At 46.5% G+C, this 26,282-nt stretch overlaps 1 protein-coding gene across 1 annotated transcript in view; it reads left to right on the top strand.

The window, feature by feature from the left end:
* The window catches only part of CDH13 (cadherin 13), a 990,542-nt gene that overhangs the window by 948,991 nt on the left and 15,269 nt on the right, over nucleotides 1–26,282 (top strand). The window contains exon 11 of the mRNA XM_006087037.3: nucleotides 14,128–14,270. Coding sequence (XP_006087099.1) covers nucleotides 14,128–14,270 — 143 coding nt within the window. The remainder of the gene's footprint in view (nucleotides 1–14,127; nucleotides 14,271–26,282) is intronic.

Genomic DNA, 26,282 nt, shown 5'->3' with positions numbered 1-26,282 from the left:
CCCGGCTGTTTATTTTTTTTTTCACCTTTAATGTCTGCCTTTTCACTTTCTGCACTTACACGGTATTGTAAAATGTCACACATCATGTAGAAAAAAAACTGCCAGGACTTTGGTTTGAATCTGCCCACCAGGAATAATTTTATAACTTTTTGCTCACCAATGAATAATGATCACTTTGGTGAAGACTGACATAATTTACTAGACTTAGAAGGAACCTTAGAGACCATCATTGAACATGCCCTTCGTTTTATAGATAAGGAAACCGAGGCTCAAGAGTGGAAGTAATATCACAGGCCAAGTTTGTGACAGAACCAGGTCTTCGGTTTGCGTTTGGGAGAAATAAGGACCCGCGATAGCATGAAGAAACAGCTGTAACCCTCATAGATAAGAATAAGTGAAGCCTTCATTCATAGGCAAGAGATGTATGGATAGGAAAAGCCAAGCAGAGAGCAAGGTGCTTGTTCACTCATTCATTCATTATTGACAGGACAAGTATCGACCTTGGCCCCTTCTGCTGCAGCCACTACAACTATGAATGAAGACCCTATAGATGAGACTCAGAGAGCCCTTTGTTTGGCTCAGCATATGTCAAGCAACCAAAAATGAAACAGGTGTTTTGATTTTGTTTCATTTTTGCCTGCTTGACATATGCTGAGCCAAACAAAGGGCTCTCTGGGTCTCATCTATAGGGGTACCTCTGTCATTTGGGGGCCTGTGCAGTCAATAGGGGGATATTCTGAAGAGCATCATAGGAAGAGTGTTTGGCTTTTGTTTGGTTTGGTTTGGTTTGGTTTGGTTTTGCTTTAATAACTTTGAAAACCATGGCAAACTCACTTCCTTGAAGATATTTTTTCTTATACCTAACAGCTTTTTTGAGAAATAATATACATACCGTACAATCTACTCATTTCAAATACTATAATTCAGTGATCTTTAGTATATTCGCACAGTTGTGAAACCATCACCACTCTCAATTTTAGGACATTTTTGTCACTCTGAAAAGAAACCCTGTCCCTTAGCCCTCACCTCCATTCAGGAACCGGGAAGAAGGCACCTGTTCTCATCTACTGGTCCCACAAGTGTACGTGAGTGGTGTGACTCAAGAAGGTTGGGTGACACCAGGCTGTGAGTGTGTGTGTGTGTGAGTGTGTGTGTGTGTGTGTGTGTGTGTGTGTGTGTGTTGTGGAAACACATTTAATTTGAGTTCCTATGAAGTGAAAAATTCTTAGTGAACAGTTCAATAGCTCCTGCCAATATGTGCAAGGTAATTATTTTTAATGAGTGAACTAGCCTTGATAGAAACTATTTTAAGGCTTCTGCTGGAACAGGAATTCAAAGAGCTCATCTTAGTAATTTACTCATCAGTCACCGATGTTTACCAAATGCCAGTGGTTTCCTGGGGAGAAGAGAAAGCAGAGATTAATAAGACACATCTTCCTCAGTGGACACTGTCCAGTAAAGGGAAAACACACAATTATGACATGTCATTTTGATTGCATATACATTTATGTATTAGATTAGGCCATATGAAATTGCTGATATTTGATGGGTTTTAACGAGTAAAATGGCAACTTCATGATTCAACCTAATATTTAGATAGTATTGCATTAGTTAGCTAGGGCTGCCATAACAAAATAGCACTGACAGGAAGCTTCAACTACAGAAATTTATTTCTCTCAGTTCTGGAAGCTGGACATGTTCTTCCCAATTTGGTGTCTGGTGAGAGCCCTTTTCCTGGCTTAAGGATGGCCACCTTCTTCCTGTGTCCTCACATGGCCTTTCCACAGTGCGTGTACCCGGAGGGGGAGAGAAAAAAATAGTTGCTCTCTGGTGTCTCTTCTTTTTTCTAATATGTTTTTATTGATTTTTAGAGAGAGAAGAAGGTAGAGGGATAGAGAGATAGAAACATCAATGAGAGAGAAACATCTAGTGGCTGCCTCCTGCAAGACCCCTACTGGGGACCGAGCCCACAACCCGGGCATATGCCCTGACCAGGAATGGAAGAGGTGACCTCTTGGTTCATTTGTTGACACTCAACCACTGAGAAACATCGGCTGGGCTGTGTCTCTTCTTATAAAGACACTAATTCTACCAGAACAGGGCCCCATCCTTATGACCTCATTTAACCTTTATTACTTCCTTGGAGGACTCATTTCCCAATATAGCCACACTGGGAATTGGGGCTTCCACATATGAATTGGGGTGGGGGAACACACAAACATTCAATTTATAATAAGGATGTAATAATTATATTACATTATATATTACATGTAATGTAATACAAATATATTTTTAGTGTACATACACACATACATGCCCAACATATATCTGGTATTTTATACCATATACCACACACATGCACATTTTAGAGATAGAGATAGAGATAGAGATAGATAGATAGATATAGATATAGATATAGATATAGATATAGATATAGATATAGATATAGATATATGTGTGTATATATTTTATATACATATGTTTTGGGGGTTATTTTGCTCATTCATTTTCCTATCCGTTGACCCATCCTTGACTAAGCCTATGATGAATCAGACATGTGACTAGTCACTGCCTATAAGAACAGAGGAAGACAGTTCCTCCCCTGGGCACTCACCACCTCCTGTGCAAAGTCCAGGATCAGCAGAGAAATGCCCTGGTGAAGGGAAGTCTCAGGAGGGCAGGGAGCTTTCTGCCTTCTTCACTGCAATCTCCCCAGACCCAGCAGAGCACTGGGCACAGAGCAGGAATTCAAAAACTATGCCTTGAGGGAGCGTATGAAATCAGCACCCCAGGCTGAGAATGTGTGCTTCTATGTGCTCTGTGGTGGGAAATAACCTGCCAACTCGCTCCCACAGAGTAACCAGGGAATCACCTGTTTGGGGGATGGCTTCTGTAGACTGAGTCATGTCAAGGACACTGGAAATGTGCTCCCAGGGGCGGTCTCTCCATATGAAGCCTGGACCCTCCTGGTTCCCAAGCACTGTCCCCGTAAGGAACAGTGTCTGAGAGCGCTCGCTGGTTGGATTCCACCAGTGGGAGAAGGCCCAGCACCTGAGCTGAGCATGGCTGCCTGTAAGACCCTCCCTGTGGCAGCTTGCAGGCCGTGATCACTGACCGTCACGGCACAGTGTGAGGCTCAGCCATCCATCTCACTGCAGGCCCTGTGGCAGCCGGCCGCCTTTATCGACTTCTCCAAAGCACCAATACGCTTTCCATCTGAGCTGGGCTCACAGACTCAGGTGCTGGAGCAAAGGCCATGGCATGTCAATTAATCACCCAATAAAAATAAACTCAGAACAAATGCGGAGGGATTGATTGACTCTCCCATGCTGGTCTGCAGACATACCACTCTGCTCTCCCAATGGGCATGTTTCTTCAAGACAACCCACCCTAGGAAATGGCACACCTGGCTCAGACACACCACGCCATTGGCTTAAGTGGACAAAAGTTGAACTTGACCTATAAGCTGTACCACACTGAGACCTGGTCAGAGAGGTCCCTGACCTGGGCCACATGCTGTGGAGGGCCTTGCCCATCCCAAATTCTGAAACACCAGGACAATTTCACTTCATATTAGTTTGCATTTTAGCCTTGTAATAAAGTGTTATTAAAGTTTGGTCATCAACTGACCAAATGGGAGTAATGGGAAGGGGATGACCTCTTGAGCCAGAGGACATTGGGCTAAGAGTATGCACATGTGTGCAGGGCAAAGAAGAAATCCAAGCCTCTTCCTGGAATTTAGAGAAAGAGAGGCTGCTTTGGTTTAAAGTTGGTCACCCCAAGTCTCCCAAAGTGGGGTCTAGGGAGCCCAGGCCCCTGGACACTGCTGCCTGGCCCACTTGTTGCTCATGTGATGACATTCTGGGAGACCCTTGTCCCTGGAACCCTGCCTCACTCACAGCCTCTGCCCTGGCCTGGCCCAGCATACAGGCTGGGAGGAAGAAGGCTGGCGAGGGAGAGAACCCAGTTAGCCTCTGTGGGGATGTGAGGGTGATCCTGGGGAGCAGGCTGCAGGGTCCTGGCAGTCATGGAGCTGGGGCAAATCTTGACTGAAATTCTTCGCTAATTAGATCAATGGTATGTGGGCCTTCCATACCTGCCCCACCATGGGCCTGGGAGTGATAAAGAGGAGCAGCCACTGAAAACTCTCCCCATCACTAAAGGGACATTAATGTGAAAATATCCTAAACAAACCTGATTAGAAATGCACAAAAATCAAAGGGGATTGTTCAAGAGCAAAGGGGAGGCTGGTGCTGAGGACTTGCCTTTAGTTTTAACTATTTACAAACATGTTGAGATTTTCCAAGAAAAAGTGGCAGGTTCTCTAGAGTTGAAATAAGCAGGTATTTTTTTTCCTCCTGAGAATGTTTTATGGCCCACGGTGAGTCGAGGTCTTCAGCATCCTAGGCGGAGGCATATGGGCCTGAAGTGATTTCATAGGAACCGTCTCAGCATGAGGGCTCAGAACCCCCAAAGTCCTGCCTCCACGCCTTTGGTCCACTCATGAACTCCAAACCATGAATCTTCAAGGGCAGGGTCCACAACAGCCCTTCTCTAAAGAAGATAGGGAGAGAAAAGTGAGGACTACAATCTAACTCAAAACCAAGAAAAAGATTTGATTAAGATCTTATTTTGGAAAGAATAAATGATGAAAATAAGTTTGTTTATAAGTTTGTTTTAACATAAGCTAATCTTGAGTGAACACAGATGAGCCACGATTGTTTGCTTTTGACGGAACTTTTCCAGCCACATCCCAGGATGTACTCACTACACTTCACACCCAGCTTGGGCAGCACATTCATCAAGAGATGTCCTGCCAAGCCATTCAAGGGCTAAGCCAGCCGTGGGCAAACTACGGCCCGCGGGCCGGATCCGGCCCGTTTGAAATGAATAAAACTAAAAAAAAAAAAAAAAGACCGTACCCTTTTATGTAATGATGTTTACTTTGAATTTATATTAGTTCACACAAACACTCCATCCATGCTTTTGTTCCGGCCCTCCGGTCCAGTTTAAGAACCCACTGTGGCCCTCGAGTCAAAAAGTTTGCCCACCCCTGGGCTAAGCTGTCACCCAAAGGGCCTCTCCTGACCCTTCACTCCTCAAATCGACTCCTTTCTGAGGCTCCTGTAAACACTCTGCTCTCTTTTCTTCCGCCATTGACTGGCTTCTCTGCTGCATCCTCATTGCCCGGGTTGACTTAGGTCCCTGCCCTGGTCCAACATCCTGGCACCTTGCATCTTTGGGGAGATTGGCAGGTGTACTCTCTGCTGCATTTGTGTCATATTTGGAGCGTTCTAGTCACTGAGAAGCTGCCCACCAGGACTGAGCAGAGTGGGATGTAGGAGACAATTATAGACGTGGCCAGGAATTCACTCATGACGTCTCCAGGGCACTAGTCAGGCCGTCCTTGCAGGTCTTGTTCATATTTGCATTCTCGGACCCAGGAGCACAGTGAACAAATGGGCGAAAGCCTCACACCAAGGAAAGCTTACGTCTTCCAGCTCGTACCAAGTTCCAAGTCATCCTCCTGTTCATTTCTGGGTGCGGTTTTTAGTGCTTGGGAAAAACCACCAACATAGACATGCAGATGGGAAACTTAACCCTGACCCTGACAGTACCCCTAGGAGGAGCCAGGCTTGATCATTAATGATGAAATTAATGATAGCGATCATGAACAATGGCAACCATCTTGTGGTTGCATCTTTAAAGCATCTGTTTAATGCTTCCACCAACACTGGAGTGGTAACATGTTTGCATCTGGAACTGACAAGTGCACTTCGGGTGTCAGACAGCAGAGAGTTTCTGAAGTCCCAGGCTGTCTGTCATTCAAAGAGCCACATTTTAGTCTCTTTATCAAGGTCCCAGTTTCCCGAATTTCCTGACAGTGTTAAATTTGGGCTTTGCACATTGAATCTGTGTTTCCGTTTTCTCTATATTTCTTTGTGATCAATTTTGCCAGAAGCAACAATGAGAGGACCTGTGAGGATAATTTATAAGCAGCCTGAGGACTTGACTTCCTTCCTTAGTACCTGCTGTATTTGCACAGGTTTCACAGGCAGGGTGAACGGCTTCCTGAGTCATCTTGGGAAATGACTTAGCAAAACGGGGATGAGACCCCGACTAGAAAGAACCCGGTCAGGGCCAAGTCCTGCCGCAGGCACACAAAGGTCCTACGGCAGCCGCAGCCGTTGTAAGGAGCCCCGCGGTAAATTTTGGCAAAGGATTAATGGCCTCAAAGAAGAGAGCAGGCATGACCTTTGCTGGGAAAAGCGAGAAGGCGACTTGCCTTGCCTGGAACGGGCTGGGAGAGTGTTTAGGGATGATGTGTAAGGTCGCCCCGGCAAGTAGCTGGTGCCTTGGGAATGTCAGGTCCCTCTGCTTGCCAGGGAGGGCTCAGTCTGTGCAGGGCTCACAGCTGAGGAGCGGGTTGGGCTGGCAGGAAAGGGTTTCTCTGCAGGCACACCCCTGATTCATGATGCTCACTACAGTCAGCTGCACCTTCGCTGGGGCCCGCCCCTTTCTCTCCACTAGCAAAAGCAGAAAGTGACTGAGTGACTAATTTTTAGAATAAATCATTTTCAGACCTCAGTTACTCTTAATATCTTTATCAAATGGAGTAATTTGTTCCAGGGAAAGTCTCTAAGTTTGACTTAGATGTTGTGAGTATGAGCCTTCCAATAAAAGAACAGCTTACACCAATATTATTTGAGAATTTCTAATGGAGAATTTCTAAATACATACACATGTGCTATATGATGTTAAACCTTTCTCAGATATGTATGATTTTTTGTAAACAGAAATATTATTTTAAGGAAATGTTAATAGTTTGAGGGGGGGTTAGGAAATGTTACCATTCTGTAGATTCCAAATGTTTGTTCCTGAATTATCCCCCTAAGGCAGGGGTGGGGAACCTTTTTTCTGCAAGGGCCATTTGGATATTTAAAACATCATTCACATGACATACAAAATTATCAACTTAAAAATTAGCCTGCTATATTTGCTCAAACATTTCATTAACTCAACCCTACTACCTTGGCGGGGCCAGACCTAATGATTTTTCGGGCCATAAGGCTATATGATGTGGGTAAGCTACTGGTCCACTCTGAACCTTTGTCTCCTCATCTGTAAAATGGGGGTGATAAGATCTACCTCCCTGGTTGATGGGCTGATGACACCCAATAATATACATACATTGTGTGGCACCTCCTTGGCAATCAATGAATGTGTGCTTCCAGTTCTAGATACATCAACAGAAAGTAAACACTAAACATATTAAAACCTTTCCCTGCAGAAGATGTGTTATGTGAGGGAAACTGCCTTCATAGTTCTAATCACAAGTGTAATTAAATAACCATTTGGGCAGTTACTAATTACTAATCCTCTCTCTCTGCTACAGTGTAAGTTTCAACAAAGCAGGGAATCCAGTGTTGTATACCCAGCACAGCACTCAGTGCCTGGCACTGAGACACTCAGTAAACATTTATACAAAACTAGAGGCCCGGTGCACAAAATTCCTGCACTCAGGTGGGTGGGGGGGTCCCTCAGCCTGCCCTGCGCCCTCTTGCAGTCCGGGAGCCCTCGGGGGATGTCTGACTGCCACGGAGGCAGGAGAGGCTCCCGCCACCACTGCTGCGCTTGCCAGCCATGAGCCCAGCTTCTGGCTGAGTGGTGCTCCCCCTGTGGGAGCACACTGACCACAAGCGAACAGCACCTGCATTGAGCATCTGCCCTCTGGTGGTCAGTATGCATCATAATGACCGGTCATTCCACTGTTTGGTCGATTTGCATATTAGCCTTTTATTATATAGGATGAGTGAGTGAACAGTATGCTCACATTAAAAACATGCCTGTGTGCACATATATATCTATACATAAGTTAGAAGGCTATAGATTAAAACTCTAATAGTGCTTATTTCTCTATTCCCTTAATTTTTTACAATGAACACAGGAGACCTAATCAGTGTGTCCTTAAGTAAACGTGAGAGGGTTGAAGCCAGCTACCACCTTGCCTAACAGAACATGTTCCTTCATGATGTCCAGCTTCCTCAAGGGTTTTGACATGTGTTCTCTAGAATTAAAACGGTTCTAGGAGAAACAAGAACTGAATGATTTCTAAAAATAAGTCGAATTTCTTTTGACCCACCAGCTTCCTCATTATGACCATGGACCCTGTACTCAGAAAAGAGTTAACACAGCGGGCCAGAGACTGAGGTCCCAGAAAGGCCTGCTTGCAAGGTTGGCCCTCGGCTGACCTCTGGGAACTTGGATCTCAGGAGGGTCCCACCACTCTACCTGATGAGAGTGGCTCCCTGTGCTGAAGGTGTTGTACAAACAAATGTGGTTTATGCTGCGCACCTGCTTTCCTTCCAGAAGTCAGGAGTTTGCCACATGCCAGGCAGAGGATGCCTACATGGCCAGCCTCCAACAAAAACCTGGGCCCTGAGTCTCTAATAAGTTTCACAGCACTTTACATGTGTCATCATAACTCATTTCTGGGGAGTTCAGGACTTCCTGGGGGACGCCACTGGGAGGGGTCTCTGGAACCTGGTGCCTGGTTCCCCCAGACTTCACCCAATGCTGTTCCCTGTGCTGATCTTGCTCTGCGTCCTCTATGGTAATAAATCCCAGCCATGAGTATATACATCCTGAGTCTTGTAGGTCCTCCTAGCAAGTCCCTGACCCCAGGGTGGTCTTTGGCACCCCTGACACATGGCTCCCCTAACTAAGCCCTATTGACAATATGTAAGAAGTCTGAGCCATGGAAGGATGTCTGCAACAGCATTTGGGTGAGAGTCTGGCTGTGACAAAAGAGAAAGATGGTGCAGTGGCCCTTTGAGAGAGGGGGCCATCCTTGGGGAAGAGATGGATGGGCACCTCAGGACAAAATTCTTTAGAATTCTGGGTCATCCAAGATATGAGTCATTCAAAGCCTCTTGAAGAAGGCTTGTACTTTCAGTCACTCACTCATCCATTCATTCGACAAGGGAGCCCCTATTCAGTGTGTTCCAGGCCCTGTCTAGGCACCAGCATGGAGGGCTGATGAAGAGATGAGGTCACTGTCCCAGGGAGCTCACATTCTAAGTCAGAAAGCAGCCAGAGTTGGAGGCAGACTTCAGATAGGCCCGTCCGCCATGTCTCTGCAGGGGACATAGAGCCTGGTGTTGGGGCTGAGATCTCGATGGCAATAAGGTACATGAGGAAATCTAAGGAGACAAGTGGGAAATCTGTGAGTCAAGTGAGAAAGACTTGAGACTAGAACGAATTTGCTATTTGAAGGAACAAAAGGAAGGCCCATGTGTCTAGTGCTTAGGGAAGGTGAGGAAAGAGGCAGGAAGTGAGGGTGGGGAGTTAGTCAAGGCCTTGGAGACCATGGCCAGGGGCTTGGATTTATTCTATCCCCAAAGAGGATTCTATGCAGGGACTCACACAATATGACATCAAATTGAAAACGATGAGGCTGGTTGCTCTTTGGAGAATGGAGTGTGATCAGTAGAACAGAAGCAAAGAGTCAGGTGCAGAGGTCCAAACAAAAGATGATCCCTAGTGGTCTCACCTCCTACTTCCTACAACAAACCAGAGATAATGGCTTACACCAGCCCTACTTGATCCATTGCAGGGGTGGAAGGTATCTCCTGAGTTATAGTGGGCTTTGCTTATTTTCATGATAGGAGTCGAGTGTCTGGAGGGAACCAACCCAGCCTGGGTACGTGTGCCTTCAGGAGATGGCAGCTGCCATGAGAATGTTGGTCGGAATAGTGATCCAGTAGAGCCTCATGCAGATGACCACCAGGGGCTCTGAGATGCCGGAGTGGGGGTGTCCAGGGAAGGGTCTAGAGGTGTCAAGAGCTCCTCCCCGGTCTCCAGCTGTTATTGAGCCACAGAAGGTCATAGCCCCACACTAGGCAAGGCCAGCTCTATCCTCATCTTCCTCACCCTAGGAGGTCCTCCTTGGGCCACTCTCTGGACAGCTCTTCTTGTCCATGTCTGCTGGTTGTGGCATCTCCGCATCCCTGGGAAGTCTTTCCTGTGACTGAGACTGCTTTCTTTCGCGCTGGCTCCCCAGGAGAAGGAAAGAACACAGTGTCTGGTGTCTCCATGGGCCCTGTGATGGGCTGTGGCATTTACTGGAACTGGGATTCTGGAGTTCACTGGCCCTTCAGTCTCTGCTGTGTTTCTGTCAGAAGATTTGGAATGTGCCCTTTCCTTTATACTAAGAGCCACCACAGGCACTATTTGAAACCAGTGTATGTCCTTCCACTGAGAACTCTATAACTTCCTAGTTCTGTTTTTAAATAAAGTGGTTGATTGGAGTCACTCGTGCAGGTATTCCATCTAACACAGGGGCCGCTGGTCTGGAACTAATGGGGAGCTGGGAGTGTGCCTGCTGTTTCCTCTCTCCCAGGTTTTACAGGCCGTTTGCTTCCTGCAGCAGGACTAGGAAGTCCCTCTGCACTTCCCTTTCCTGCGTTCTCATTGTCCAGGCTCTCGTGGTTTTTCCCATCCTCACCGACTCCTCGTTGAGAGTGAGGTTCCCATGTTGGTCCCAAAAAAACCAGCCCTCCCTACAATATCAGCCAGGATATTTCTGATGGTCCCCAATTAGTGTTTGCTCTAGACCAGCTTCCATTTCTGTGGCATGTCTGCAAAGCCCTGGGATCCTGGAGGCTTCCTCTGATACCACCCCCAACCCAAACCCGCTCCCCAGGTCATCCGTGCTACCAGTTTGTGAACAAACACCAAGACCTCTCTGTGCATTTCCATGTATTCTAACATGCCCCAGGGTCAAAAGGCACCACAAAGATACCCAACTGTTATCTTCCCAAACGGATGAGTCAACAGTTTATTGGAAGGTCTAGCTTTCCCATGCCACTTACATCAAACAATAACTTTCCAAACCTTTTATAACTATCTATAAAATCTATCTGGGTGGCTAGATAAATAGATTGATAGATCTCTGGCTAATATATATTAGGTATATATTAGATATCTATATCTACATCTATCTGTAACTGGCCCATTTCCAGTGCTCTGTTAGATGGCATTGATCCATTTGGCTATTCCTGTACTAATCGCACTGTATTACTTGGTAACATTTTTAATCTAAAATAAAAGGAAGGCTGTACTAACCCATGTGCTTTGTGTATCAATGCTGAACAAACATAGCTCCCCACAGTGCAAAGCGTGAGCCCAAGAAGCTTGTAGAAGGGCCATGTCACACCTTTGAGTCTCCTCCTCCTCCTCCCACCAGGACCAGGGCCCATGAGGGCTGAGCCGCAGCCGCTGCTGTGCAAGTTCTTCCCAGTCAACACCGGGCCTGGCCTCTCTCCTGGGAGCCCCCTTCCTGCTCTGCTGGGGCCTGCTGACAGTAACCCCGCTTCCCAGGAGGGGTGCAGGGCCTGAGCATGCTGTTGGGTGCCCCATCCCCACACCCCACACTGCCTGATCCCGCTAATGAGCCTGCCTGGCATCTCCTGGCTGACAGTTGAGAGCGGCTGAGCTTTGGCGAGCACTCAAGCAGCTCCTGTGTAGCTACGTTACAGGCTGAAAGGAGTCCTGTTTTAATTTGGCTTTTCTTCCCCTATAACAAGCAAAGTTCACATTACAGATAAATTGCCCGGAAATTCCAATTTAATAAGGCATATGCATTTTTCAAGCCCAGAAGCACAGAAAACAACTCACACGCTGGTATTTTTACACCGAAAGGTTTATTAAAAAGACAGCTTTGAAAATGTCAGAAGTTTACACAGAGAGCCAGGCCAGCTGGTCAAAAGGGCAGATCTGACAGCAGGGCCCACGGGCCGGGCAGCGGAGGAGCAGGTTGGCTGGAGGCCATGAGCTGCTCTCCCCTTTGGGGAGAAAGCTCCGAGGCTGGGGAGGGTGACCCCCACATTTGGGGTCATCCACCCAGCTCTTCATTGGGACTGCGTGGACGCAGCGTCACCAACACTGGACACTTGGGAGTGCCCAGCAAACGCAGGGTCCCCTGTCCTCTCTCTGTGGCTGGGATTCTGGTAGAAGCTGCATGCTGGCACTAAGATCCAGGACACAGCCGTGCCTCCCAAGGCCTCCAATGGGAAGAGGCACCAAATAAAATAACAGAGAGAAACAAAATTGAAGGGCCCTGTGGAAACACAGATAGCACAGCAATGGATGCCTGATTGTTAAGGAAGAAAACAGTGAGATGCTGGCCTGTGAACCACTCCGCCCACCCCACCCCCCGGAGTTGCTTTCATGGGGAATGTCACGCGCACAGGCCTGACCCACTGTGCACTGCTGCTAGGGGACACCTTCCAAGGTCACGCCCCAGCCTTTAACTGCATATAACAACGTCTTACACAAGAGAAGAAGCAAACATGTTCATTGGGCTGCAAAACCGCAGCATCACAAGACCAAAACATGACAGTGAAACAAAGAGCATTGTTTCACTGCCAACAGGAAAAGCTCTATTATTCCTGTTTTTATTTATATTCTAAACTCTGAGTTGAGGAATCAGAGAATAAATTGTGGTCTATTTAAATTTTTCATTATTTCAAATATGTTTAACCACCACAAACCACTCCTAGATCAAGGGTGAACTTGCTACCTAATAAGCTGGTAAACAAATGTCACCTTTCTTTGCATTTTCTATTTCTGTGATTGTTGCAACTGAAAGAGAAAGGATGCACCGTAATAACATTTACTAGGCAACCACCGTGTGCCAGGCATTCATCTTGGCCCTGGGGATGCAGAATAGCCAACACCTGGTCCTGGGCATAAGTAACACACTGCATCCTGGTTAAGATCCATGCATGCCTGGAATCTGGCACACCTGTCCTGAATTCCAGCTTGGCCACTTCTTAGCTGCACTGCTTTTGGCAAGTTGCTAAGCCTCTCTGAGTCTTGGTAACAGGAATGATACCAACTTTATTTGGTGGTTTTGAACCACAAAAATAAATGTGATGCTAAATTATTTAGCACAAAACCAGGCACAATAGGCAGGCAGTAGTTCAGCCAACTCTACCTCTTCCTGACATCTAGAAGCTCAGAGAATGCCCTAGTTCAGTGGTTCTCAACCTGTGGGTCGAGACCCCTTTGGCGGTCAAACGACCCTTTCACAGGGGTCGCCTAAGACCATCCTGCATATCAGATATTTACAATTCATAACAGTAGCAGCATTACAGTTATGAAGTAGCAACAAAAATAATTTTATGGTTGGGTCACAACATGAAGAACTGTATTTAAAGGGCTCTGCAGACCAAAGGGTCCCGGGTTCGATTCCGGTCAAGGGCATGTACTTCAGTTGCAGGCTCCTCCCCAGCCCAGGGCCTGGTCAGGGCACATGCAAGAGGCAATCAATGGATGTGTTTTTCTCACATCGATGTTTCTCTCTGTCTTTCCCTCTCTCCTCCATTTTCTCTAAAAATATCCTTGTGTGAGGAGTAAAAAAAATAAGAGGAAGCTCAGAGAAGGCAGCAGATCCACAAGGGCCCATATTACACTCTAACAGGTATTTTTATCTATGCACATACCCAGCAAGGACCTAGAAGAGAGAATCACTAATTCTAACTGGGGATCTCATACACTTGACCAGGAGGAGACATTTCAGCTGGGTCCTAGAAGGTAGGGGTTTGCAGGTATACCTATCACTGTCAAAATGAAAGACAGGCCCGGCCATGTGGCTCAGTGGTTGAGCATCGACCTATGAACCAGAAGGTCACAGTTTGATTCCTTGTCAGGGAACATGCCCAGGTTGTGGGCTCGATCCCCAGTAGGGGGCGTGCAGGAGGCAGCACATCAATGATTGTCTCATCATTGATGTTTCCATCTCTCTCTCTCTCCCTCTCCTTTCCTCTCTGAAATCAATAAAAATGTATATTTACTTTTAAAAACTGGGCTTGGACTCAGGAGAGGAGCTGTGAACTTTGCCTCTCTGGGAGATGGGCAGATAAGGGTCCCCTCCTCACAGACTTGTCATGATGCTTAGCATGGAGCAGGCCCAAAGCTGAGCCATTACTTTCTGAATGAACATTGTAACTGTAATGATATTTTGGGGTTTGTGTTAAGATTAGGATTATCTGGCACTCAGCACTCTGAAAAGTTCTTGAGTCTATCTGGAATGTAATCCAGTGCTGTTTGGGACTTTTTCAGGTATTCTGTCTACAAGGATCCAGCAGGCTGGCTGAACATTAACCCCATCAACGGGACTGTGGACACCACCGCCGTGCTGGACCGCGAGTCCCCATTTGTCCACAACAGCGTCTACACTGCCCTCTTCCTGGCCATCGACAGTGGTGAGCAAGTTTTTAAATGCCATCAAATCTATACTTTTCAGTTGTAAATATATTTTTAATTTATTCTGATATGCCTGGAGGTATTTTTAGGAAGAATATAAGTATAAGGGCGAGGAAAGCTAATGTTGAAGCACACAGCGAGCCTAGTCTTGGAGTTCTCAGGTCTTTGTCGCATTAGAGGTCAGAGCAGAGAGCTCACTGGGCTCCAACTCAGGCCGGCACTGAGGTGAGGGAGCCACGTTGATGTCTTTCGTCTTGGGATCTTTTACTTAATGCAGGTGAAAGTCCCAGATGACACCCAACCCTGGTGACTGAATTGTGCCCGCAGTATACCCTCTGCTAGCTTCATACTCACAAAACAAGTGCTGTTCATTCAAAAGCTAGCAGTCGGCATCCACAGGCTAGACCTCACTCTAGATGCTGGGGACATGGCAGTGAACAAACAAAAATGACTCTCCCCATGCAGCTGGCACGATTTTGGAGAAAGGAAGAAAACTGAGTAAAATACGTAATCCTTTTTTAAAAAAAAAATGGAAAGCATACTACTTATGTAGAAACAGGGAAATCAGGAAACGAGATAACAGATGACAGAGTGCTATCGTTTTAACTCGGCAGCCCAGAGAGCCTTGCTGAATAAGTGACAACATGAATGAAGCGAACACTGGAGCAGAGAGAGTGGGTGATTCATGAAGGGAGGGGGGCAGGTCACGTAGGTGTGCAGCCCCCATACCTCCTCGGCTTCCACTTGGTGTGGAATGGGCCACCACTGCCAAGTTCTGAGTAGCGTTCAAACACCGTTGCTGTGTTGAGACCAGCTGGGGGGGACACGGGGAGGAGTAGGGAGACCTCATAGGAAACTGATGGTAATTTAGGCAAGATGGTGGGGTAATAGGGGAAGGGATGAAAAGGGATCAGATCATGGGGATGTTCTGTATATTTCAGACACAGAACTAATGGGATTTGTTATTGGCTGAGATGGGGGATCAGAGCTGTTTTGGGGATATGTTGAGCCGAGCTGTCTATTGTGTCAAACACACATGAAGGTGTGCTCTCCCTATTATTCCTAAAAGCCCGGTGTTGGATGCTGAAAATTCAGTTTGAGACCTACATATCAGAAGGATTACTTGTAAGGCTCTCTGTATGTAGCCCTCATTATACTCAGCAACGGTGAAGTGAGAATTCTCGGAGCCCATCCTCCAGGCTGGGTACTCACACGCAAACCAAGGCGGGGAGCACGCGTCTAGGAAGCGAGGCGTCGGTGTGACACACAATAGGCAGAGGCGGCTTCAAGATGAAGTCGGCCTTGAGTCTGGGCTTGGGTAAGTGGCAGGTCGGGACATGGAGCCGCCTGAGCACGCAGAGCAGAGGAGGCAGAACTAGAAGGGAGTCCGGCATGGGAGGCAAGCGGCAGGAAGGGAAGAGCTGTATCCACTGCGAGTGAATATGTAGAAATTTAGTCGTATATATACAGGAAAGTCATGTCTTCAAAGCATCTCAAACTCCAGCCAAGTCATTAGATGGAGCAAACAGGTCCCACCAGTTCCTGCGGAGGAAACTGTCATGATGAAGCAGCACGCGGACAGGTATCCACAGGGAGCTGGACCTGTGCTTGGTCCTGGAGGCTCAAAGATGAACAACACGTGGTCCTTGTGCTCAGTGAAATCATGAGTCATTTGGGGAATGGTTAACAAAAGAGGGCGATAGGAGTCAGACTGTTCTGATGGAACCAAGTCCAGAGGAGCCCCTCGTCCAGCCTCGGGGCAGTCAGGGAGTTTCTCGGAGGGGACCTCTAAGCAGAGTGGTAAAGGGTAAGTGAGAAAAGATGAGTCATTCTAATAGAAGCCTGAAAGGACGTGGGGATGTGGGTCAGCACTGAACCCACAGTAGGTTCCATATGTGCAAACACAGGGCAGAGGAGCAGGTGGGCCCCTGACTGTTCTAAGGTTGGAACTAGGTCCCGTGTTAAATGCCGAGCTCCTACCACAATGCCTGGCTTAGAGCAGGTGCTCGCATAGCTAACAGGTCATGAAATGGGCCTTGAAATGCCCGTGTGCTATGCCAAGGAGTTTGGCTTACGTTGCTTACTTGCCATCAGAAGAAACTTTGTGGATGGGATCTTGTAAAATTGGATTATATGGGTATATTCCGATTTTGAAAATTCTTCAAGCTGTGCATTTATAGAAACATGAACATTTCTATTTTAATAAAAACTTAACAGCCCAGCCAGTGTGGCTCAGTGGTTGAGTGTTGACCTATGAACCAGGAGATCACAGTTGATACCCGGTCGGGGCATATGCCCAGGATGTGAGCTTGATCCCCAGTTTTGAGGCATACAGGAGGCAGCTGATCAATGGTTCTCTCTCATCATTGATATTTCTCTCTCTCTCTCTCTCTCTCTCTCTCTCTCTCTCTCTCTCTCTCTCTCTCTTTGCTCTTCCTTCATCTCTGAAATCAATAAAAATATATTTTTTAAAAAACTTAACCCAAAAAAATGACTTTACACAGAGCATGTACCTGGTCCACTGTGCCTTCCCAGGAAGGCTGTAACCATTCACAGATTCCCTAAGTTCCGGTTTACCCTAGAGGTAGACTCTCCGCATCTCATCATTCTCAGGAAGGACAATCCTCAGCTGCTGCTGGGCCAGAGAGGTGCAGAGAGAACAGAGCAAAGCCTACACTCTGCTCTCCCTCTGAGGGAAGAAGGGCTCATCAGAACTTATAAAACAGCTCTCCTTACTCAGTTCAGAACAACTATAGAGCTTTCTCCCCGGTCCCTCTTAAATTTTTTTTTTTAATTTTTTTTTTTTATTTTATTGATTTTTTACAGAGAAGAAGGGAGAGGGATAGAGAGCCAGAAACATCGATGAGAGAGATCGATCAGCTGCCTCCTGCACGCCCCCCACTGGGGATGTGCCCGCAACCAGGGCACATGCCCCTGACCGGAATCGAACCCGGGACCCTTGAGTCCGCAGGCCGACGCTCTATCCACTGAGCCAAACCGGTTCGGCACCCCCCGGTCCCTCTTAGAGGCTAGAAACTGTGATCGGGATGGTGAATGCAGAAAGGCAGTTGGAAGCAGGGCTGACAACCTTTCTGAGGTTAAGAGAAATAAAAATCCCTTTAGACCTTGGGGCCCCAAAGCTAGCCTAGATAGATCTAGAATCACCCTTCATAATAATATTGGTAATGCCCGGGTTCTAGAGGATTTGGGGTGGAAAAGACACTTTAGCCCCTCCCTGCAGGCAGAAGCTCAATTGCAACCCACAGGGTGCTCAAGGATGTACAAGGCATTTTTCGTAAACTGTTATCAGTTTTAATGAGCTGCAAATTGCCTAACAACATTGTTTCATTATAACGGAAATGCTTTTTGTTTTGCTAAAGCAGGACTGGCTATATAGTTAAATGATTGGAAGAGTAAAGCCTTTAATCCTATAGATTAATAAGGTATGACCTTTAATGCTGGCAAGCCTTTTATCTTTAGAGATGAATATCATCATTTACCTTCTTGGTCCAGATTTTCTGAAAAGGTTAAGATAGTGCCGCAGAGTACGGGAATGCTTTTATTAAAGGCTTCAGTGGACACAGAACTGCTGGCCTATCTTTAAAGGAAGTGGGGGGGGGGGCAGATAATAACTGTTAAGGAAAATGCCGCGATGGAAAGAGAACATTCGGGAATGGAATAAGATGGAATCGCTTTGTGGATGCTGATGAGGACAAAGCAGCAGCAATTAGCACTGGGCAAGTCCCGGTGTGATTACCACCCTGCTCAGGTAATCACCAGAAAGGTCAAATGTTAGTCTCACTGTCTTGTATGAGCTGCAAACTGTCGCAAGCAATTTCTCCTAAGATTCTGGAATCCCACTGGGGTGGCGCGGGCAGGACAGGCAGAGCGGGCTGCAACTTCCTGGCTCAGTGCCTTTTGCTCAGGCTCCTATTAGGCTCGTCTTCCTGCCCCTTTTCACCTACAACCTCATCTTTCACTCCTGGTCTGAAACTGCACAGGGTTCAGCATTCCACGATTATTACGGAACATCTCACATGCCCTCAGAGAAGGTCTGAATTGTGACTCCAAACTCCAAAGACAATATTGGGCCTCAGATAAGGCCAAAGGCCCTTTCTCCCAGCATCCATGCTATGCAGAGTTTAAAAGAAAAAGGGAAAATATATATATAAGTATCCCTTTTAGTTCTTCCCACGGCTTTAGTTCTTCCCATATAAAATGCTTTGAACTAGAAAGCTCATTCTCTCTAGAGTCCATATTAAGTCTTTACATCATTCTCAAAAGTGTTGCATTCCCCATCTATTTTCATTTGAAAGAATAAGGGAATGATAGCAAAAAAGCAGCCCAGTTATCACTATGTTCTGCAGCATGTTTTCATGACTTAGCAACTTGTATCAAGTAGGTTTGAGTCTGTCAGTGAAGAATGCAATGTGGGTTCCCGAGAAGACACAGATAGAGAACGAAGCCTAACAGCTGTGAAACTAAAGTGGAACAGACCGCGATAATGACTTTTCATGGGCTCAGATCTATCATGTCCCCACCTGTCTTCTCCTCAGCCCCCATGTGATAGATGTTCCCATCATACCAGCTGAGTCAAAATTGAAATATTGTGCAAAGTACATTTAGATTGATTAAAAGACACGAGTGTTACCCAGCCCCGTCTGAAAATGACTACTGAGCTACTGAATAACAATGGCCCCCGAACTGAGGACACCGGGGGATGTGAGCTTTAGAAAGAGGCCTCAATTTATGGTCTTTCTCTTTTTGTAGCTCAACCAAGCTCTAGGCCGCATGGAGGATGTACTGAGATTATTTAAATTAATTCTACTTAAAAGATGCTAGTTTGGATAAAACCAAGCCATCAGTTATGATGGCAACCCAATTAAGGCCATTTAGCACCCCTTATCTCAGCTGTTATAGTAATTGAGGAAGAAAAATAAATTGAAGACTCAGCCATCATTCCTTGTTACTTCAAGTACCAGTAAAATATCAATCACGTTGAAAATACTAGCTACAATTCTGGCACCGACAAAACAGCCCAATAAAAGAACTGGTGGCAGAGGCTGGGATCAGAGCTACCTGCAGACTGCACGTGCAGCCATAGAGAGTGGCCGGTGTGTGACCTGTGCCCTCTCAGCCTCAGTTTCCCCACCTGCCCTGCTGGGTTGTTGTAAAGACTGGAAATCATGAATACAAAATTCCTGGTGCCTAGTAAACACCTAATAAATATTTAAATCGGCTGACTTGAACTTATGAACTTTCTAAATACATTAGCACAGGATCATCAGTATCCAAGGCGAACTGTGAAATGCCATCTGATGACCACCCTGTTGGTGGCCTGAGCATTTTTCTAGGGAAGAAATGGGCTGGAGTCCTTCACTCAGAGTCAGGCTCTGTATCAGAGAATTCGCCAGGAAATGCCACCTTGGACATTGGCATCAACTCATGGGACTTGCCTGTCTTTAGGGGGAGATTCAGCCAACTTGCATCTGCCTACCAGCAGGACCTTTCCACACTGACCAGCCAAGCCAACCATCTTAAACAGACTATTCTCAGACCTCCATTGGGAAAGGAAACTGATTTGAGCATTAAAATGCTTTCTGCAGTGCCCATCTATGCCAGCTCAACTCCTGCTGCCAAGGTGTCTCTGAGCTGGCACTCCTCTGTGTTCCTTATTCCCCAGTTCAGCTAATAGCATCACCAGCTGCACAGTCCCCAAGCTGGGACCCAATCACCTGCCTACCCATCACCCCCAGCCCAATTCTGGCTGTCAGTCCAGCCTCCTGAATCCAGCACCACCCCCCCACCCGCCCAGCTCCACTCCGACTGCCCTCACCTCAGCCCTCATGGTCAGTTCCCATTACTGCCCTGGCATCCCAGCCTGTCTCCCTGTGTCCTCTCTCCTCACTCAAGTCCACGCCTTTCCGTGCCTCCAGCATCCTCTGCTTTTATCAAAGCCATTCTCCAGCTTAAAAGTCTTTGAACTTCTTCCCACAAAACAGCCACACTGTTTCCTCCTCTTGGAACAGCTCTCTCTCTCTCCGCAGAGCATTCTCACTTCCAGCACACTCAAATGCCATCTTTTCATGAAGCCTCTGATCTGTCCCCAGGCAGTCAATTACTCCATGCCACAAGCCCCTGACAGTAATCCCCGTATATCTTCCTGCACTTACAGTGCTGTTCCGCATCTGTTCATGTGTCTGTTCCGGCCATACTGTTAGCGTTTCAAGAGCAGGCACCCTGTGCCATTGATTTTTCTGCACATCCACCCAGCCACAGAATAGAGTCCCAGTGAGTGATTTTTGACTGAATGACTAAAAGGGAACTGCCAGGTTTAACCTGGCCTCCAAACCAGCTCTTCCCCTATTGTTTTCCTTTTCTCTAAAGTTGGCAAAACGGAAACAAAAAAGCCAAAATGTTGACTTGTTAAAACAGTCCATTATTTCAGATTATCGTCTCTTCTAAAAGAAGTTTTTAGCCCAATTATGTGAATAATTGCCTCAGTTCTATATCAAGTATTATACCTGGAAACCTGGTATTATATTTTGCAAAGCTATTTTCTACCAGGTTTGTTGTTGTTGTTGTTATTGTTGTTGGTTTACAATTAATTTTTTTAACAAATAAAATGGAATTGGCAACATCTTTTTTTTTTAGACATTTCGATTTCTACTTTTTTATTGTTTTTATTTTTTTAATGTTTTCTTTTTATTTCAGAGAGGAAGGGGGAGGGAGAGATAGAAACATCCATGATGAGAATCACTGATCCTCTGCCTCCTGCATGCCTGGGGCAGCCCGCAACCCAGGCATATGCCCTTGACCGGAATCGAACCCAGGACCCTTCAGTCCACAGGCTCAATCCGCAGGCTAACATTCTATCCACTGAGCCAACCCAGCTAGGGTGGCAATATCTTTATTAACAAAGCAATTCTAAAAAATACTATGCTTTTCTATCTGACTTATTTTGCTTAGCATGATACTCTCAAGATCCATCCATGTTGTCACAAATGACAGTATTTCATGTCATTGCTGAGTAGTAGGATAAGAACTATATGATTTCACTCAGATGTGGGGTATAAAACAGAAAGCAGCAAACAAATGACAGAACAAACAAACAAACTCAAACACAGACAGCAGTATCATGGTTACCAGAGGAGAAGGGGTCGGGGAGGTTGAAGAGGGAAAAAGGGGTCAAATGCATGGTGCTGGGAGGAGGCTAGACTTTGGGTGGTATGCACATGATGTAGTCTAGAATTGTACACTTGAAATTTATGTCAACTCGTTAACAAATGTCGCCGCAATAAATTTCATTTTTTAAAATGCTTAGGCAGTCCGAAGTAATGAGATTCTTGGTTTATGGGGCAAATGCCAAAAAATTTTGTAAAATACTGATACTGAAAAGCCATAGTAAACAGAACATAGGGATGAACAAAACAGTACAAAGGACGACCTTACAGAGAAGAAACCTGGCCCAGGCTCCCTTTCAAGCCCAGGTGCAGATACGTTTAGAGCCCTGTTCTTTCGAAGTAAACGCTCTGCATGATTTGCTCACAGCAGCTTGCGGAAGGCCCGTCCAACGTACAGAAACACAGTGGGAACTCGGTGGGGAGGAGGTTGCCCCAGCCATGCTTCTTGGCCTACAAACAGCCTCCGCTCCTGCATTCCGACTGCCCTCCTCTCAGCCCTCATTGTCAGTCCCCATTAAAGTAGCTGGCTGCCCCGCCTTTGCTCAGGCGCCCCCACCTGAACTTTGCTTCCTCTTAATTCATCCTGTCTTCTGATTTTCCTCCCAGAATTTGGGCCTCAGTCTCCCTTGAGACACCAGATGAGGCCTCTGTCCTTGGCCCTGGCGTGGACTCCCTGCTCTGAGCCCCAGTTGCACAGACCCCATCACACATACAGTTCTCTTCTCCCCCAAATGAGACCGGGAGGCCTTGAATGTAGACACAGTCACTACTCTCCGAATAGAAGCACGGTGGAAATGGAAAACTTGGGGAATAGAAACACAGAGAACCGTCCTGATGCTTAGAGCCCGTGGAGCTCAGAAATGAGCTTCCTGTTTCTCTCCCTTCCCCCTCTCCCCTCTTGCATTTTATTTTTCACAGAGGCAGCCTCACTTTGCACACTGCTCCCCACATAACACCACCTATACTCATGATTCCCAGGGAGAGACATGCCGCAAGCCTCTAGGCCAGCGGTTCTCAACCTGTGGGTTGCGACCCCTTTGGCGGTCGAACGACCCTTTCACAGGGGTCGCCTAAGACCATCCTGCCTATCAGATATTTACATTACGATTCATAACAGTAGCAACATTACAGTTATGAAGTAGCAACGAAAATAATTTTATGGTTGGGTCACAACATGAGGAACTGTATTTAAAGGGCCAGAAGGTTGAGAACCACTGCTCTAGGCCCAGCTCAGGAAAGACTTGGGACTAGCGACTAGAAAAACCTGCTACCTTCCTGTAGTTCTCAGAGCTGGCTTCTGAAAGTTCTTGTGGAGACCCTGACACTCTCTGCATCTGAGAGCAGCCTATCCAAGTGTGCAAGACCAGGGGCCCTGTTCTTCTACGGGGACTCTTGATGACATAGATGGCTTTGGAGTCTTATCTTTCTTGTCTGGGGTTGTAACATGTGAGAAGCTGGTCCCTTGTTTGCAGGTGTTTATAGCAGCATTGTTCATCATAGATAGAAAATAGAAATGACCAAATGTCTGTCACCTAGTGAACTGATAAAGCATCATCTATTCATAGAGTGAAATATTATTCAGCCACAAAAAGGAATGAGGTACAGATTCAGGCTATAGCATGGATGAACCTTAGAAATATAATGCTAAGTGAAAGAAGCCAGACACAAAAGATCACATTTTATATAATTCCATTTATAGAAATTTCCAGAAAACACAAATCGATAGAGGGGGGAAAAAAGCAGATTAGTGATGCCTAGGGCTGGAAGTGGGTAAGGAGAGTTAGTACAAGTGGGCCCAAGGTGGTTTTTTTGTGGGGGAAGGGGTGATAGAAATGTTCTAAAATTAGATAGTGGTGATAGTTGCACAACTCTGTAAATTTACTCAATATGAATTAATTGTAAAAAAACAAAAAAGAGTGAGAGACAAGAAAGTAAAGTATAATTGAACAAAATATTTCTAAATCCCTGTGTAACTTTTGAGATTATATTTCTGTTTCTAGTTAGTATAGTAATCATGGTTATTATAAAGAAAATTAAAAAGAGAGAAGTATTATTTGAATGTTAATTACCTGGAGAGATAAACACTATTTAGGCTTTGCTATATTTCTTTCTCATCTTTTTCTAATCACATATATTGTTTTGATTCGGATCACAGTGCTCTTCATTGTGTCTCTTACAAGATTTTTTTTTTCTTTCTGAGTAATGGAACCTATCAGAGAAATCTCAATGTTTTTTGGCTAAGTAGAAATCCTGTTTGGCCAGAATTCTGAATTAAATAAAATCCCTATATGATTTTTTCTCATCACATCCGCACTCACATCATCAAAGCTGGGAGACCCATATACACACATGTTCTGTTGTACTGACTTCGGCTCTGTAGGTCTCCCCCAAAGAGCAATATACTGCTCGTCATGTAAATAAGGGAAACATGGAAGGCTGCTTTTCACCCTCTCTCCCAATGCTTGACGCCCACCACACATGCCAATGTAATAAAACGCTGTGCTCGGTAGTCTGGCTCGGATGGAGGGTCGTGCCATGATCCCCGATCATCCCTTTCACTTTCTGGGAAAGAGCACGTGGCGTGGGAAGACCGTGTCTTCAGGCCACAGGTCTCACGCCGGTGATACACCCACCTTAGCCTGGGACAAGTTACTTCATCTATCTGAGTCCCCGTTTCCTCTTCCTGGAAATGAGGGGAAACTAGAAAGTAGGACCCGAATGCTCAAAGCAGCCACCTCTCTGGCCTGCTTGGACTTTTCCTGCTCTGAAGAGTAGCGAGTGTTCAGTTTCTCTACATAAATCCTCACTTTTCATTCGTTGTATGAGCCTGCTTCTCGTAGAAGATGCACAGCTCTGTCCCCAATAAACCTGGAGCGCAAAACCCAAGTGTAAAGTAGTGAGCCAACCAGACCAAGGGCATAGCCTGCTGTCAACAGGCCTGGTGCCCAGCTCGAGCTGCCAGCTCAGCCTCTCATTAGGCAGTTATCCCAGCTCAGAGTCAAAGGTGCGAGTTAAATTGCCCGGGTTCGCAATCAAGAAGTGGGTCAGTTGGGTCCTGTCTTGGTCGTGTGATGTGCTGAGAGGTATTATAAGCCGTCCGTGCTGAGCGGGGGCGACAGAGCCAGCAATGGGAGCATGAGGTGGCCAGTGCCGGGAAGACCCTGGCAGGCTGCCAACTCCATGAAGTCAGTGCCCCTCTTAAAGTCACAGTCCTCTGGATGGAAGGGACTCCATCATCCAGATCCATGGGAAAGCAATGGTGACCATTTCCCCCACGTCTTGCCCGTGTTTGGCAGCCTGAGCACTGGAAGCTCATGAATAATCCACCAACATTTGAAGGCTGGGTGTGGGGAGTTGTTGAATGGGCACAGAGATCCAGTTGGGGGAGATGAAAAATTCATGAGATGGATGTGGTGATGTGAATGTACTTAATACCGCTGATACTCAAAAACGTTTAGGAAGGGCCCTGGCTGGTTTGGCTCAGTGGATAAAGTGTCCGCCTGCGGACTGAAGGGTCCCGGGTTCGATTATGGTCAAGGGCACATGCCTGAGTTGCAGGCTCGGTCCCCGGTGGGGGGCCTGCAGGAGGCAGCCGGTCAATGATTGTCTCTCATCAATGATGTTTCTCTCTCTCTCTCTCCTCTCCCTTCCTCTCTGAGGTCAATAAAAATATATATTTTTTAAAAACGTTTAGGAAGGTAAATTTTGTTGTGTATATTTTACCAAAATTAAAAATTCATAGATGCCCGGGCTGGTGTTCTCAGTGGTTAGAGCATCTGCTGAAAGGGCTCAGGTTCGATTCCCAGTCAAGGGCATGTACCTGGGTTGTGGGTTCACTCCCTGTCCCCAATCTGTCTCTCTCATACCGAGGTTTCCCCTCCTCTGTTTATATCTCTCTCCCTCTCCCTCCCTCCCTTCCCCTGTCTCTGAAAAGCAATGGAAAAAAATATCCTCAGGTGAGGATTAACAAAAAAATAGCTCATAGGGGAAAAATTTTTTAAATAATAATAATAATTTTAAAACCCAAGTCATGGTTTAGGGACTGTAGTTTGCTTTCGTGGTTGAAAGAAGAGCCTGAAGAACCTACCTACATCGATCTGACACAGAAAGTAAAGGTTGGAGAAGGAGGCCTGAGACTTAACTGGTTAATCTGAGCCCATCCTAAACCTCCCGGGCCTCAGCCTCAGAACACCTAAGACAAAGGTGTCGGGGATCAGCTGCTCCGAACCAGCGTGGAGCCCACAGCTGCAATTCCGGTGTCGCTGACCATTCCCCGCCGCCCCCCAGTGTTAATGTAGGTGCATTTCTCTGAGGCAGGGCCATGACCGTCATCAGGGCCCCAAAGGGGAACCCACCTCCCATTCCGTTTAAGAGCCACTGACAGAGAGGGTTCCTGCCTCAGGGCCCGCCCATCTTCTAACTGTGCAGCAAAGCCCCTGCACACGAGAGGCAGCCTCTCCACGCATTGGGAGGTTGGACGCCCTCTGACCCATGTGGGAGACAGGGGAGATGAGCTGAATGGTTCTAGTTCCATATCGCAGGAGTTTTCCTCAAACTGAGGCTTTTTTTCCTATTGAAATAGAAAATCCATGAAGGTGGGCACAATAGTATGCTTGGTTCCGATATTTGATTATGCAGAGAAGTCTCTTGGGGGCTGGGGCTGCTGGTGGAAAGGGAACGAGGAGGGATGAGGGATTTTTGCTGAGTGCTGAGAAATACCTAGAAGCTCCAGTATTTAGTTCCTGGGGCCCCGGAGCTATTGGAGCACAATGGCTTGTAAAGAATCATTATGGGGGGTTTTTTGTGGGGTTTTGTATTGATTGATTA

This window comes from Myotis lucifugus, unplaced genomic scaffold (assembly GCF_000147115.1).
Source record: "Myotis lucifugus unplaced genomic scaffold, Myoluc2.0 scaffold_35, whole genome shotgun sequence".
In the NCBI taxonomy this organism is placed as follows: domain Eukaryota; kingdom Metazoa; phylum Chordata; class Mammalia; order Chiroptera; family Vespertilionidae; genus Myotis; species Myotis lucifugus.
The sequence above is the reverse complement of the archived record's forward strand: the minus strand, read 5'-3'. Positions and strand labels throughout refer to the sequence as shown.